Below are 15,320 nucleotides of genomic sequence, written 5' to 3' on the forward strand. Positions count from 1 at the left end.
ACAATAATTTTTTTCAATTATTTAATTAATTAGAATTTAATAAAAATTTATGATAATTACATATATCTAAAAATAAAATTTATAAAATTTTAATTATAAGAAAATTAAAAATTAATAAATCTTATAATCCTAAAATGAAAATTTTTTTTTAGTTTGTAATTAAAATTACAAATAAAAATTTTTATATTTCAATAAAATAATAAAAATCAATTTAAAACCCCCGGGAAATTTTTTACCGACAGCTGTCGCCATCTAGCATTCACTATAGCTAATAACTAGATAATAATGACAGCTAAATTCATGTAATCAATGGCTTGACATATGTCAAAACTTAACTCCAAAAAAAACCAACAAATAAACAATAAATAATCGGGAATTTCTTTCAAAGTGTTCATAAATTTAAAAATAATACTCTGATAATAAAAACAAGTGTCAGCTAGCGATTCAGTGACTAGATAGCAATGTCAATAAAATGAAGTGTCAGTGATGCGTTTAAAGGGGAAAAATGACACCAAGTCATTTCACAGCGTCTATAAGATGCTTTCTCGTATATGCAGTGAGTTTTCTTCATTAATTACTATTTACTTTTGTAGTAAAAAAATTTAATCATTGATTTTCATGACCCATGGTCTCATGTTTGTATTTTTCAGCTGCGTCATAGGTTATTTTTCTTTGTTGAATGCTTAATGACAGTGAAAGTAGCAGACACTCCAATATTTACCAATTTTTTATTTAATTTATTCAATTTCATTGAAGATAATTGAAAGATTTTATTTTATAATTTTTTTTAGGTTTTATTTTGATAATTAATTTATTTTAGAACATCAAGAAAATTATATTAAACTAGATGTCAGTCAATGATTAATTAAATTATGACAATTAAGCAAGAAACATTGCTAAATTTAATTACTTAAACTTTTTAACAAGTACTTGCAAATTATTAAAAGAAATTTATAATTATCAAGCTAACAATATCGATCTTTAAAATAATTTGTTTAGAAAAATATTCAGAATTTAAATAAAATTTTTTTATTTACATAATTGACTCCAAAAAAAATCAAAATAAATTTTTATTTATCATTTGTTAATAATTAATATCAATTTAATTATTTTTTTAAATTTATTTCTTCTTTAGAAATTTTTAAAAGATTTTTTTCAAAATTTTTAACTGAATAATTGACTTTAAAAAATATCAATATTTATATAAAATATTTTATGCAATAAAATAATAAATAAAATTTTGTTTTATTAAATAATGACTTAAAATATTTATTTTTTCTTTAAATATTTTTTTCAAAAGTTTTTAAAGCAAAAAACTAACTCCAAAAAATATTAATATTTAATTTGATAAAAAAAAAAAATTATTTCAAGTTAAAATAATAATTAATAAAATGTCAGCTACTTTCCTGCCGTCCAATGTAACAATGTAAGCTAATGACAAAATAAACTTGCAGGAGTCGTGGACAAGGGTCAGCTGGACGGTTTAATGTCAGATGGACGAGTACAACCCTTGAAAGCTCATAACTCCCAGACAATGGGCTTCTCATCGCAAACAATGCGACAGCAGCAGCAGACAGACGCTAATTCGGGTAAAGTATATCCAGTAGATAGTTACGAGTCATGTGTACAGCTTCAGCAAGCTAATGAAGTCCCTGGTAAAGTGTTCACGGCGGGTCAGTACGCGACGAAGGTACTAAGAAACCTGAATGACCAGCGGCTGAAGAATCAGTTCAGCGACGTGGGCCTGGTGGCCGGAGACAGCATCATCAGAGCGCATAGATCAGTCTTAGCTGCTGGCAGCGCCTACTTCAATGCTATGTTCACCGGGGGCCTGGTGGAGGAGCAGCAAGAGCTGGTGGAGATCCACGCAATTTCTCCGAGCATTCTCGCGCTCCTCGTCGACTTTATCTACACGGGTAACGTCGATATCACCCAAGACAATGTCCAGGAGCTCTTCGCAGCTGCTGATATGTTCGAGCTGGATGAGGTCGTCGCGGGATGCATCTCTTATCTCCAGCAACAGCTACATTATTCTAATGCCCTTGGAATTTATCGGTGAGTTGACAAAGCCAACGGTGATTGCTGATCTTGTCTCATTTTATCGCTTGCTTTTAGATTTGCTGAAGCTCATAATCGAATAGATCTCATGGAGACTGCCTTACGATTCATCGAAGTCAATTTTCCTCAGGTCTCCCAGGAAGAGGAGTTTCTTGATTTACCCAAAGAATATCTTGTTCATTTTCTTAGTAGTGAATATATTCATGTTGATACTGAATTTCAGGTTTGTCTTTTAATATCATCACTTTAATTTTTTTTAAGTAGTTAAATTGAATTTTATTGGATTTAATTAGATTAATTGAGAGGGTTTATAAGAAATTTTTAAGATTATAAGAAAAATTATTTTCTTTATTTTTAAAATTGAATTTTGTTATTTTGCACTGTATTTTCTTAATTTTTAAAGATTTAAGCTCTTCGGGATGTTACACTCATCAAGAGCTTTCATTTGAGTACCTACATGCATTTTTGATATATTTTTCATACATACATATATATAATATATATAAATATATAAAATATATAAAAAATTGATGTGGGTACTCAAATGAAAGGTCTCGATGAGTGTATTGTCGGGGTGAGCTTATATTTCTAAAAATATCAATAGTTCTCAAGATACAAGGTCATTTCTTAATTATATACAAAATTTTTTTTACTCTCTTAATAATATATATCATTATTATTATCTATCAGTTTCTAATTACGACTATAAAAAAATTGATAATAATTATAATAACAATAATAAAAATTAAATTTATAACCTTCTAAAATTCTCTTGACATTAGACCTATAAACCAAAAAACTGAATTCAAAATCCGATCTAAATAATTAATTAAACTATCAAAATGTCAGACTTATCACCCTTATAAATACCTAACCCGAACTACCATCAGAAAATTGCATGAAACTCTAATCCTTGACTAAATAATAAAATTGCAGGTCTTCCAAGCAGCGTACAACTGGATAACCCACGACATAACGTCTCGTCGTTGCTACGTGTTCGAAATCCTCGGGCACATAAGACTGCGCCTGTGCTCATTAACCCGGTTGGAGTCGGTAATAATGGATTGCAAAGACGCGAGCTTGATAGTAGCTCTGAGGTCGATCCAGAAGGACCTGGTGTCGAACAAGGGCTGCCTGGTGCCATTGCGAGCGCAGCCTCGGCTGTGCGCGAAGAAGAACATCCTGGTGATAGGAGGGTCGAAAAGAGAGCACACATCGGACAGCTGGGCTCGTGACGCAGAGAGCACCTACGAGACGATAGAAAAATACGACACCTTCACGGGGCAGTGGAGCGAAGTCGCGCCCTGTGGAATCGGACGAATCCTTCCTGGAGTCGCGCTCCTCGACGGGAAGGTCTACGTGGTAGGAGGCGAGCTGGAGTCCTGCATAATTGCCAATGGCGAGTGCTACGACCCCAGGGACAACGTCTGGAGCTCGATTGCCTGCATGATTGAAGCCAGGTGCGAGTTTGGCCTCTGCGAGCTCGACAACAGCCTCTACGCCGTCGGGGGGTGGGTCGGCGAAGACATCGGAGGTACTATTGAGACTTATGATCCCATTAGCAATACTTGGTCTCTACACGGCGAACTTCCTGAGCCACGTTTTAGTATGGGAGTTGTCGCATATGAAGGCTTGATTTATATTGTCGGGGGCTGCACGCACGAAAGCCGCCACCGTCAAGATGTTATGAGTTATAATCCCGTTACCAGAGAATGGAATTATCTTGCACCCATGCTAACACCTCGCTCGCAAATGGGAATTACTATATTAGATGGCTATATATATGTCGTCGGTGGGATGAATAAGAATCAAGAGGTACTCACGTCTGTTGAACGTTACTCATTTGAAAAGGTAATTTTTTTTTTTTTTTTTTTTTTTTAAATAAATTTAAAGCTTCTAAATGTTAAACAGTTTAGATTAAATATTAAACAGTTTTATTAAATAATTACTTCTGTTAAATTGCACTGTACTTTTTTAACTATTGACATTTTTTATAACATAATCTCATTTCGATGTTAAGCTTATCGAGACCTTTCATTCAAGTACCCACATGGCATTTTTTATATATTTTATATATATGGTATTTGTAAAATATATTAATATATAAAATATATGAAAAATCAATGTAGGTACTCAAATGAAAGGTCTTGAAGAGTGTAACATCGGGATGAGCTTATATCTTTAAAAATGTCGACAGTATATATATATATACATAGTTAAAATTTTAACTACATCTATACTTTTTCCTTTTTTTGCTTTAGAAATTTTATTGAGAGTAATTTAAATTAACTCAAAGTAATATAAGTCTTTGTACTGCTTTGTGGCTGTTAAAATTCGATTAGTTTATCCAAAACAGAAGATATAATTACAAAACTAGCTGAAACAGTTAACGGGCTAATGTTAGCCATTATTCTGTGTAACTTTGGTCCGTACATAACAAATATCCTGGGTTACTTCACTTGCTAAAACGTCTACTGATACGAAACATTTCAGAGTTAACTTTGTAATAAAAATTACAAAGTTATAAAATTTATTGTTTAACCCTTCTAAATTTTTTACTTCCATTTTACGATTTTAATTTTTAAATAATTTTTTTTAATAAAAAAAATATTAGTTTTCTTGATTAAAAAATTAAAAAAAATTAATTTTTCATAAAAAATGACCAAGTGACTGCTAAATTTTGTCAAAAAATTTTTTTTATACAATAATTAAATTTAAACTATAAATTTAATAAAAGTAATCACAATAAACAATATTGACATTTTACAAATAAAAAAAAAAAATTTTTTTTTCAGAATAAATGGACAGCAGTAGCGCCAATGAACATGGGTCGTTCTTATCCAGCAGTAGCAGCAGCAGACGGACAGCTATATGTAATAGGAGGTGATCAGTCACGCGAAATTAATTTCTACCGTACTCAAATAACAATCTCGACTGTCGAGAGTTACGATCCCACATCAAATAAATGGAGTGAGTGTGCATCCTTGCCAACGAGTCGCGGGGAGGCTGCTGCAATAATCGCACCTTTCTGATCCCGTCTCATACTCTGATACTCTGACAATACTCATCAGTCAATTTTCCTTATTTTATTAATCCAAAAAAATAACTCCTGATTATTTAATCAATCGATAAAAATGTTTGATCCTTTAATAATTAATTACTGTTGTAATTTATATAAATTTAATTATTTGTTAGCTATCATTAATTTTTATTTTATTAAATTAACTCCGCTTAAATGTTATTTATAGTAATTAATTATTCAATTTATTTATTTATATTAAATAAAAATAATAATAAATAAAAAATTGACTAATTAATTATGTAAACTCGTCCACAGAAAATGTGGATGGTGATTAATGATAATTAATTAATTAATGTACAGCTGACAACGTAATCAATGGAATTGCACTTGTGTGCTCATCGATATTCAAAGCAACTCAAGATTTATTATTTATCATAATAATAACAAGTAAATAAATATAGTAGTTGTTACTTTTAAAATATCTAAATATATCCTACCATTTTTATACAAAGAAATATCACCGATGCATCAATTCGATAATATAATGTCCACTAAAGCTAAAATTGTTTACTAAATAATTAAAAATAAATGAATCATTGTAAAATGTAATTATAAATATATATTTCAAATATTTAGATTAATGTAATAATAATAAATAATAATAATATTAATCCACGGTATTATACAGGAAAATGGACGTTTTACACATGTATCACCATTAATTGTTTTCTTTTTTGTTTTAATAAATCTATCAATATAAATTATGGTATTTTATTGTGTAATTTATTTTATACTATGCAAGCGCCGAGAATCGAACCCTATACTTCGCGAAGTGCAATTTTAATTAATTTTTTTTGCTCACAAATTTTAAGTATTTTTAAACTTGTTTGGAGAATTTTTATTTTTTTAAGCATTAGAAATTAATTTAATAAAAATTAAAATTAAAGATTATTGAAATCAATTTACTTTTTTCCGTGAACTAATTAAAATATTTAAAAATTGCAGATAAATAAATTAAATAATTAAAAAATAATTTCCGGGTGTGTCATCGACTGGCGATTTATTAATTCAAGACCATCGAGTATTTTTATAAATTAAAATCACCCAGAGGTTAACAATGGTTGCATCACCCTCTCCAATCATTATATTAATCTAATCAACTGAATCATCAAAGCTATTTTAGATTATTGGAATTTATGTAACGATTAGCAATAAATCGTTCGAGAACTCATCGCCGGCGCTCATCAATGTAAAGTTAGTTTTTTTATGAACTTTTTAATCGCGTAATATTTACATTAAAAGTGATCCAAGTTGATGTAATTTAATCGTATAATTTTATCACGGAAATTTGCACGTACGTAGTTTGCTTTTTGATAAAAAAAAAAAAAATCGTAAATTAATTTAATTTTTATGTTTTAGGAATGAAATGTCTAGCGAAGATTTTTGTAGACGCGTGCCTTGAAATCGAGGATTTTTGCAATAGTTATTTATTTGCGATCAAATTACGCGTGTTTGCTTTTAATTATCAACGATCAATGGTTTTCCTGTTTACTTTGTACTTGAATTGATTTTTTTTTTATTAACCGGAAGAGTTTTTGATTCCTGACGCAAAATAAATGAAATTTTACATCGCCGGAAAAAGAAGAAATAAAATTTACATTTTTCAGGTAAGTGAAATTTTTTTTTTGTAAAAAAGTTACAGATTTTAAAACCTAATTTTTAAAATGTAGATCTCGGCGATTATTTTTTGTTGAGAGCAAACGACTGCGTAAATTTGTTGTGTTAAAAAATTAATAGTTCCGTCACTTTTTTAGTAGGCTAGTGAACTCCGGTCTACTCGTTTATTTTTCTAAGGATTACTTCTGCCCATCATTTTTTTATTGCGCAGTAAAATGGAAATTCAAATTCAAACTTCAAGTTTGAGAATAAAATTAAGATTTAAGAAGGATATTTTTTTTTTTTTTATTTTAAAGATAAAAGAGCAAATAAAAGTTTATTTTTATATTTTATAAAATTCAACCTTGAAAAAATTCATTTTAAATAAGAAAATTATTTCTGAAATATTACAAAAAAATTTCTTCTTAAGAAAAAAAGATTATGCGCACTTAAAATTGAAAAAAAAAAAATTTTTTTTAATTAATTATTAAAAAAATTTGTTGAAAAATTTATGACACAATAATTAAAAAAAAAAAAAAAAATAAAAACAAATAGTTAAGAAATAATGCGTAGAACAAAGCTAATATACTTCGGGAATGTAAGGCGTGTTATGTTTGTGGGATGAGCTGCTCACAAGTACAAAGTGTACATACTAGTGATATCAGTAGAGTAAATGAAGTAAACTAAATGGCTAACAGATTACATACCCAGCGACAAAGCGAGCAATATAATATAATGCGGCATTATGCCAGCCGTGATGTTATATTCTGTATTTTATTATTATTATTATATGTGAAGTATATAGACAGAGTATAGAATGCCAACACAAGTACCAGTACTTATAACATTTAGTACAGCAAAAAAAAGAGCCGGCTTAAAAAAAGTCATATAACTCGGAGCTCCTCCAGTAAAGTACGGCATTACAATGTACTTATACGGATTATTTTTTATTTTATCATCTACAATGTACAGTATATTGTATAAATATATTTTTTTATATTTATTAGGTTTATCTTTGCTTATGCAGTGATGTAGGCCCATAAAGTAAGATCGAGAGTAAACGAATTTACGAGCCCTGGGAAAAAGGGGATCCGACGTTTCTGTGGCACTCGAGAGTACACTAGTTCTGCGACTAATGTATAGTAAAAATCTAAAAAAACGAGGACCAATAATTCTGAATTTACAAAGTACGCCTCTGGTGAAAATGAGCGTGTTAAAGTTTTTTAACGATAAACTATGGGAGTTTTGATGCGAAAGTGATAAAACAAATCTGTCGCTTCTCGAGGAAAAAGTAAAGATTGTTGGTGGCTTTTTATTTTACCCTTTGACTGGATGGAAATCTCGTGGAAACTCATCTCAACTCGATGAAAAATTCAAACGTAAATGGGTTACAGCAAGTGCTTTTTTGCGATAATGTTGAGTATTAAATTTGCAAAACCAATTACGAGCGAAAAAATTAATAGAGGATAAAATCTTTTGATAACATTTTTTTATCCTAAATATTTTTATATGCAAAGATAATTGAGACATTTTTAAAAATCTTAGTTTCTTTAAAAAAATTAATTTTAATGTTATTAAGTACATTAATTAAAGAAAAAAAATTTTTTGGGTGTAATAAATGTTAGCTTCTTTAAAAATAGTAAATAAATTATCATATTAGCTTCAAATTTTGAAAAAATCAAAAGCTAACGACTCTATAACATGATTTTAGATCTGCGCATGTGCTGGAACGGTTCTAGCGCTTGCGCGCGAAGTCCGCGCAATTTTAAACGAAGAATTTTAGAATTTTTCTGTATTGATACAGAACTTTAATTTTTTGTGAAAAATTAATTTTTTAACAAGAAAATTATAAATGTGACGGTACAAAATCAAAATACTTTTAGTCAGTAATAAATTAAAAAATTAAAAAAGAAGAAATTTCAAGAAGAATATTTTTTTTGAATAAAATAATTTTTTTTCGAATGAAAAATCATCTTTTATGAAGAAATAAGAAAACTATACGATCCTAATAATAACAATAACATAAAAAATAGTAATACTCCAGGATAAGGATGAACAGAAGAAAGAGAGGAAGAAAAAGCGAGCGAGGATGAGGATGAAGATAGTCGAAGAGATGAAGCGATAAAGTAAAACTAAAGTAAAGGGCAACTTATAAATGAGGTGAGGGTTAATGTTCCTCGCCTCTGCCTTGAGCTCCACTTGCTCACCTGGATCCTGGAACCTAGTCCAGGATGACGTGACTGACCCCTGGGACTAGTGCGAACTATAACCCAGAAATCTGTGGAGATCGCTTCTGAGATAACCTGCTTACGGTGTATATAAATTATCTCTGGTTTGATATTAAATACAACCTAAAAGTTTATCGGAGCTTCTAGCTCATCTCAGCCACTATCTGCCTTCATATCCCGTCTTAGTCTTTTAAATCTAAATCCATTAAGTTAAAGCTAAAGCTCGTATTACCGTCAGTAATTCCGCTACAGCTAGACAGGCTCCTTTTAGGATTATACGCAGAACATTAATGTACATCGTCTTCACTTGGCGAAACGGATCTTAATAGCTCTTCCTTGGCTCTTAAGATCGATTTGTCTATTTTCTATCTTATTCTATGCGATCTGCTATCTACTAATAAGATTAATCACTTGATCACTTCCACAAATCAACTTTGATGTCCCAGTGATTATTCAAAATCCGCTTTGCCTCTATTAATCCGTGTGATTACGACTTACGACCCGATCTAAAATGTTATTGGTCATTAGTCATCTGACACTACTACTGCAATTTGCAATACTATTTTCGGATAAATTCTATTTGCAGTTTTTCTTCAGTAAATGTTAGTTTTCTTGAAGAGTAACATAAAAAATTATGTGCGATAAAAGAAAATTTTATATTCAACCTTAAATTCTAATGATAATAATATTTTTTTTTAATCTAAGCTTTAGATTATGTCACAAATATTTTTTTATTAACATAAAATTCACTAGAAAAATTTTTTGAAATTATAAAAAAAGATCATTCAAATTTTTGTTAAAAATCTCCAAAATAATCAATTTTTATTACGAAATAAATTTTGAGGTAACTAAAAAGTACTCACCAGTTGCATATTATTGATGATAATTCCATGCTGATAATAAATGTATTTATTTCTTCATATAATCCAGCAATGGCTTTAATTTTTTCTGAGCACTTCACTGACACTAGCAATAATTACTCACTAAAATTACGCACTTAAATAACAATTAAAACAATAACACTGAATTACAAAATCACACTTTGAGAATATTCACTTGGTTTCACTTCACTTTTCTATTTTTAATCAACAATTAACATACTATTATTTTATGTTCATCGATATAAAAATTACGGTGGGATAAATTACGATAATAATAATAATAATAATAATAATAATAATAATAATAATAATAATAATAATAATAATAATAATAATCACAATAATACTGAAATTAGTAAACATTTAGAATTTTTTTTTGCGTAAAAAAAATTACTGAATAGAAAATATTATCAAAAAATTACATTAATAATTATAATATCAAATTTAGCAGTCACTAGATAATTTTTTTTTTAACAAATAAAATTATGGGAAAAAAAAATAAAAAAAAATTAATATATAGAAATTTAAAAAAATAAAAAATGCAATTTTTTTTTAAATAATTTTTTATAATAAATTTAATTGTTAGATAAAATTAAAAATTGATCAGGTAACAGCTAACTTAATTATTATCAAAAAAATTTATAAAAATCACCTGTTAGTTAATTTCAGCATCATAATAATCATAATCATAACCATAAAATCTATCTATAGTTAGGAACAAAATTCCAAGCCTTTATCGATCAATTTTTCGACGAATTTACGCGACACTCTACCGACGTTTCTCAAAAAAATAGCTTTATTTTATTTTCCTTTTTTATTTATTTAGTAAATTATTTTTTGCTTTACTTTTTTTCTCATTTTTTTTTTTACTTTTGCCAAAATGACAACAAAATTTTATGATTTGACGTTTCGAGGTTTTATTGAGTATGCTAATGGAAATTTTTACATATAATTAATAATTCAATCCTCCTTACCATTTTTATATAATTACTTATAATTTTAATCGCGTATTTAATAATTTATTCAATTAAAACCGTCCGGATGATGATCTGAGAACAATGACGCGACATTTTTACCGTTGTTGACTCTGGTGAGCAATTTGGGAATTATTCCTTCCAGTTAACGGTTAAAATTTAAAATCGACCAATCAGAGCGTCGCTCAACCGACCAATAAATTTGAATTCCCTCGCGCCTGCACTCTATCGGCAGAAATAAGAACTATAAGTGCTTCTGTTGCCAACTTCAGGCAGATTGCTCGAGAACTGCCGCGTCATTATTGTTTTTGGTTAGCATTTCAGTCAAATAAATAAATATTATTGTTAAATAATAAGTAAATAATAATAATATGCAAAAATAATTGATTTTTATTGATGGATTGAACAAATTAATGACTTTTAATGAAGAAATGAAGTTTGTATAGAATAATTATGAATTTAGCTGTGGCTTCACAATTGTTTAATTTTTTTTATGGCATTAAAGTTAGCAGTCATTAGAAAAATTTTTAATTTTATTTAACAAAAAAATTAGTTCCAAAAAATGATTTAAAAATTTTTTTAATTTCTAAATATCAATTTTTTTTTACCATAATTTATTTGTTAAAAAAAATTCTAGAAATTATTAAATATCTGCTAAATTTATTTTCATATTTTTTTTAACAAATAAATTATAGCAAAAAAAATTATTAAAAAATGACATTAAATGAAGTTGAAAATTTATTTTTAGTGTAGCGAAATAATAATAATAGTTAATACTACAAGTAATCAAGTGTTTAATTAAAAAATTTAAAAAGTGTCTTAAGAATTGAAAAGTGGTTCATTGTTTTGGATCTTCTTTTTGGAGCACTTCAAGAAATCAACGCGCATCAACTTCTATCATTTGGTAAGTGAAAAATCCAAAGTTGTATAAAAAATTTTTTTTTCAATAATTATTAAGAGCTAGTTTATTTTTTATGACATTAAAGTTATCACTTAATTTTATTTTTTTAATTTTATTTAACAAATAATTTTTTTCCAAAAAATCAGCTAGAGTGTTTACAAACAGACTAATTGCCAGCATTTATATTTCTTCTCAATGAATTATTTTAATATCAAACGGAATGAAATATTGTTTCGAAACACCAGAATGTCAAGGATCCAAAAAGTTCAACGATGTTATTAAAAACTAAGTACCAGCCATAAAAAATGAAGCGGTGGAATTGATATATTATTTAACAGGTCATTTGGCTCCTCCCCTATTCAATTAGCTCAGTTAATCAGTGGGCGATTTATTGATTAAATAATGAGTAAATCAGGTCTATTTAAATGCAAGAAGCTTATAGAGATATTTATATACAAAAAGGCGAGCTGAATGGAAAGTAGGGAAGTTTAAACGCGTAGTAATGCAAATGTTGGTGTTATGCCTCTACTCGAGAACAATACATCAGGTTGGAGATGTGTGTAATGTGGCTGTTTTAAAAATTAAGACGCCAGTCCCGAGTCTGAGAAAGAGATAAATGTATACAATAACACAATGTTTGTGATGTATTCCGCGGCATTGAGTATGGAAAACACGCCTGTAGCTCTCTTATACTGCGCCATTCACGATGGGCGCAGCAGTTTATGTATTATGCTTATGGGTTATCTTCTTTTCTTCCTCTCTAAAACCGTTTTCTTCTCCGGATATCGTATCCGCTTTGCTAGGGATTCATTATTTTTGTATTATATTCAATATTAATACCAACAGTTAGAAATTAAATCTTTTAATTTATTGGCTACTAAAAATATTATGATTTTTTACCGTATTTTATTATAATCTTTGAATATATTCAAAAAATCTCAATTTTATGATTTCCAACATTTTTATAAATTTTTTTACTACAAAAAACATTAAAAAAGTCAGTTAATTTGCATATCTCTTCTTTAAATTTTGCGGGCTCTGCGCGCATGCTCCAGAACAGTTCTTGCGCTTGCGCAGATTTAATATCGTGTTCCCAAGCTAAAAATTCTTTAATTTTGCCCAAATTTGAAGCTATTAAAATTATTTTTTGACTGATTTATGTTTTGGAAATGATAAAACGAATAATTTTCTTTTATTTCACCGAGAGAATTTATATTTTTGAGTCAAATTAGATAAAAAAAAAAAATTATTAAATAAATATTTTGTCTTCTACGCCTAATTTTGAGAAATATGGTTATATTTCTTCGTAGTATGTTGAGGTATAAAGTGTTTTTATCATTCTTATCTTAACCTAGATATATTAACGTATTACTAAACGTATAGATATACATCACACGTGTCCCTAATGGTCTTACTGCTCATTGTTATGATACCAGAGATAAGAAAAAATGTATTTTCAAGCATAAGTTTTATCTCGCGCGAAAGTTATCAATGATTTAATAGATTTATTGGCGGTATGATATATTAGAGGATATCAGGTTCTGTATCATGCTGGCATTAAATTCGATAGTCGGGACACGGGATACAGACACATTGTGTACGTATATACGTGAGATATAGAAGATGTGATGGTGGTTTTGGTTGACTGGCTGATAGTTTGCTGTATTGCGGTACTTTTTTCGAGTAAAGAACCGAAAGAGGAGACATGCTCGTTAGCTTAACTTGCGGCTTGTTATCTGCTCGATTTACAGTGTATAAAGCTATGTCAAAATAAATAATAAACTCAGTTATTTACTGCTAGGAAGATTAATTATGACAAAAATTAATTTAAAATATCCTGTAAGTGTGTTTTCTGCTTGTAAACACTCTAGCCGCTAGAATATTTCACGTATTGACACCACTTTTTTTTTATATTAGCTTCAGAATGACCCCGAGTGGAAGCATATTAAAAATGGCGGTTTAATTCGGTGTCGTTTAATTATAATTAATAAAAAACTAAAATCTTGTGGTCTTTTGTGTGTCTGTATCTTCGTACTAATATAGTTTAGTCTCAGGGCGCTGGGGGCGTTATTAATCAACTGAGTTATAGCTTTAGCGCATGCGCCTAATTTTTATCATCTGACCAGGGAATGTCGCGAAAAATTTGGAATTAAAATAACCTCACTATTTGTTTATTTATTCTCATAACACAAGTGCTTAGGACGCAAACATTTTTTTATTTTTTTACTATTTTCTTATCAATTATCGAGGATAATTTTTCTTTTTCCGTTTTACTTTGCAAGTCAGCACTACAATTTTTTATTAAAAATTGAATTTGTGTTACGAGGCGTGTAATTTGGATTTTATTAGCTTTTTTACAAGTTTAAAAAATATTCTTTATTTTCTTATTTTCTTATTTCAATGAAAAAAAGTTAATAAATTTTTTTTATAATTTTTTATTTTAAATTGAACGAAAGTTAATTAAACCAAATGTTAGACACATACAGAACAAGTCCCCGAAAATATTATTTTAATGAATGAAGTTAATTTTTCATGGAAATTTACGGCTCCAGCTTGTAGCTGGTGGTATTTATTTTAGAGCAAAGTATATAACAGAAGTTGAGTAGTAAATAGGGTAGAGTAGAACAGAAAAGGAAATGAATACGAGTGCAATTTGCGTATATGGTACACAGGGGAGCAGCAAATCACGAGTTTAGCTTCTGACTTGGGTAACGATTACGATGTTTGTCCGTGGAGCAGAAGAGTAGAAGGAAACTTTCGGGAGTAAAGGACGTGTCGGGTGGGTGGGTGGTGTTGGCTCGTGGTTACAGCGGTACAAGCGGTGGCGGCTTTGGGTAACAAGGGTTTGGGGTTCCAGTTCGAGTTAGAAATGAAGATGGGGATGAAGTTGCAATAACGTTAGTCCGACGACGTCTGATCGAGAAACCGCAGCATCCACTTCTCGGTCAATCCAAGGAGTCGCAACGTCTCAACTGGATATTTAGCCTGCGGCCAAACACGATACTTGCCGATATTACTTTTGTGTTTTGCATACATCAATATCCTTTTTTTTTTCTCAAAAAAAGAAGAAATTTTTTTTTTTAAGAAAAGTCTTTTCCTTTTTTTTTTAACACGGAAATATATTTTCACCAAAAGTTGCCGGTGTTTTACCCAAATTGTCACACTCAAAGAAAAAATCAGTAGCTGCAAAAATTGGCTTAAGGGGCCCGTTGTGCCCCAGACTCCCCTACAGAAAGAATTTCTTAAAGATTTATGATATTTAAAAAAATCCGTAAAATTTCAAATTATTTACTTAACTTTATATTGAATCAATTTTGATGTTTCAAAGTATATAAAATTGACGGTAATCATAATTTTATTAAAAAGAAGAAATATACTTTTTAAAATCACCTCTTATTTGTTAAAATATTTTAACTTTAACAAGACTTACAAATAAAAGCTCAAAGTTGAAAAAAAAAAAAAAAAGCTTAAATTTTTCGGTCTCAGGAAGAAATTTCTTAAAGTACAAAAGTGAGTCAGTGAAAACGTGATAGCAAAGTGTTAGAATCGCGTAGAATACAAAATTTCTCATCTTTTTCACTTAAAACTTGTCTGGTCTCG

The 15,320-nt window shown here is 29.3% G+C and overlaps 2 protein-coding genes across 9 annotated transcripts in view; one reads left to right on the forward strand and one right to left on the reverse strand.

The window, feature by feature from the left end:
- The window catches only part of LOC141532021 (uncharacterized), a 54,306-nt gene extending 43,009 nt beyond the window's left edge, over window positions 1-11,297 (reverse strand). For 2 of the 7 annotated variants that reach the window (XM_074250178.1, XM_074250179.1), the window contains exon 1: window positions 9,828-10,137. The gene's annotated coding sequence lies outside the window, so the exon portion shown is untranslated. Of the gene's footprint in view, window positions 1-9,827; window positions 10,161-10,497 lie in introns of those variants that run through there. The other 5 variants (XM_074250176.1, XM_074250173.1, XM_074250172.1 and 2 more) reach the window with 5 other exon arrangements.
- Window positions 319-5,841, forward strand: LOC141531615 (actin-binding protein IPP). Of its 2 annotated transcripts, XM_074249516.1 has the most exons (6): window positions 319-556; window positions 1,455-1,589; window positions 1,662-2,055; window positions 2,116-2,281; window positions 2,995-3,909; window positions 4,854-5,841. In XM_074249516.1, the coding sequence occupies exons 1-6, from the start codon at window positions 487-489 to the stop codon at window positions 5,088-5,090; spliced, it is 1,917 nt and encodes a 638-aa protein (XP_074105617.1). In that variant the 5' UTR covers window positions 319-486; the 3' UTR covers window positions 5,091-5,841. The 2 variants fall into 2 exon arrangements, with proteins under 2 accessions (XP_074105617.1, XP_074105616.1); XM_074249515.1 differs by having other exon boundaries at window positions 1,455-2,055.
- Window positions 11,298-15,320: the final 4,023 nt, after the last annotated feature.

This window comes from Cotesia typhae, unplaced genomic scaffold (genome assembly GCF_013202065.1).
Source record: "Cotesia typhae breed Kobodo isofemale line unplaced genomic scaffold, CoteBio_Ctyphae contig_50, whole genome shotgun sequence".
Classification (NCBI taxonomy): Eukaryota; Metazoa; Arthropoda; class Insecta; order Hymenoptera; family Braconidae; genus Cotesia; species Cotesia typhae.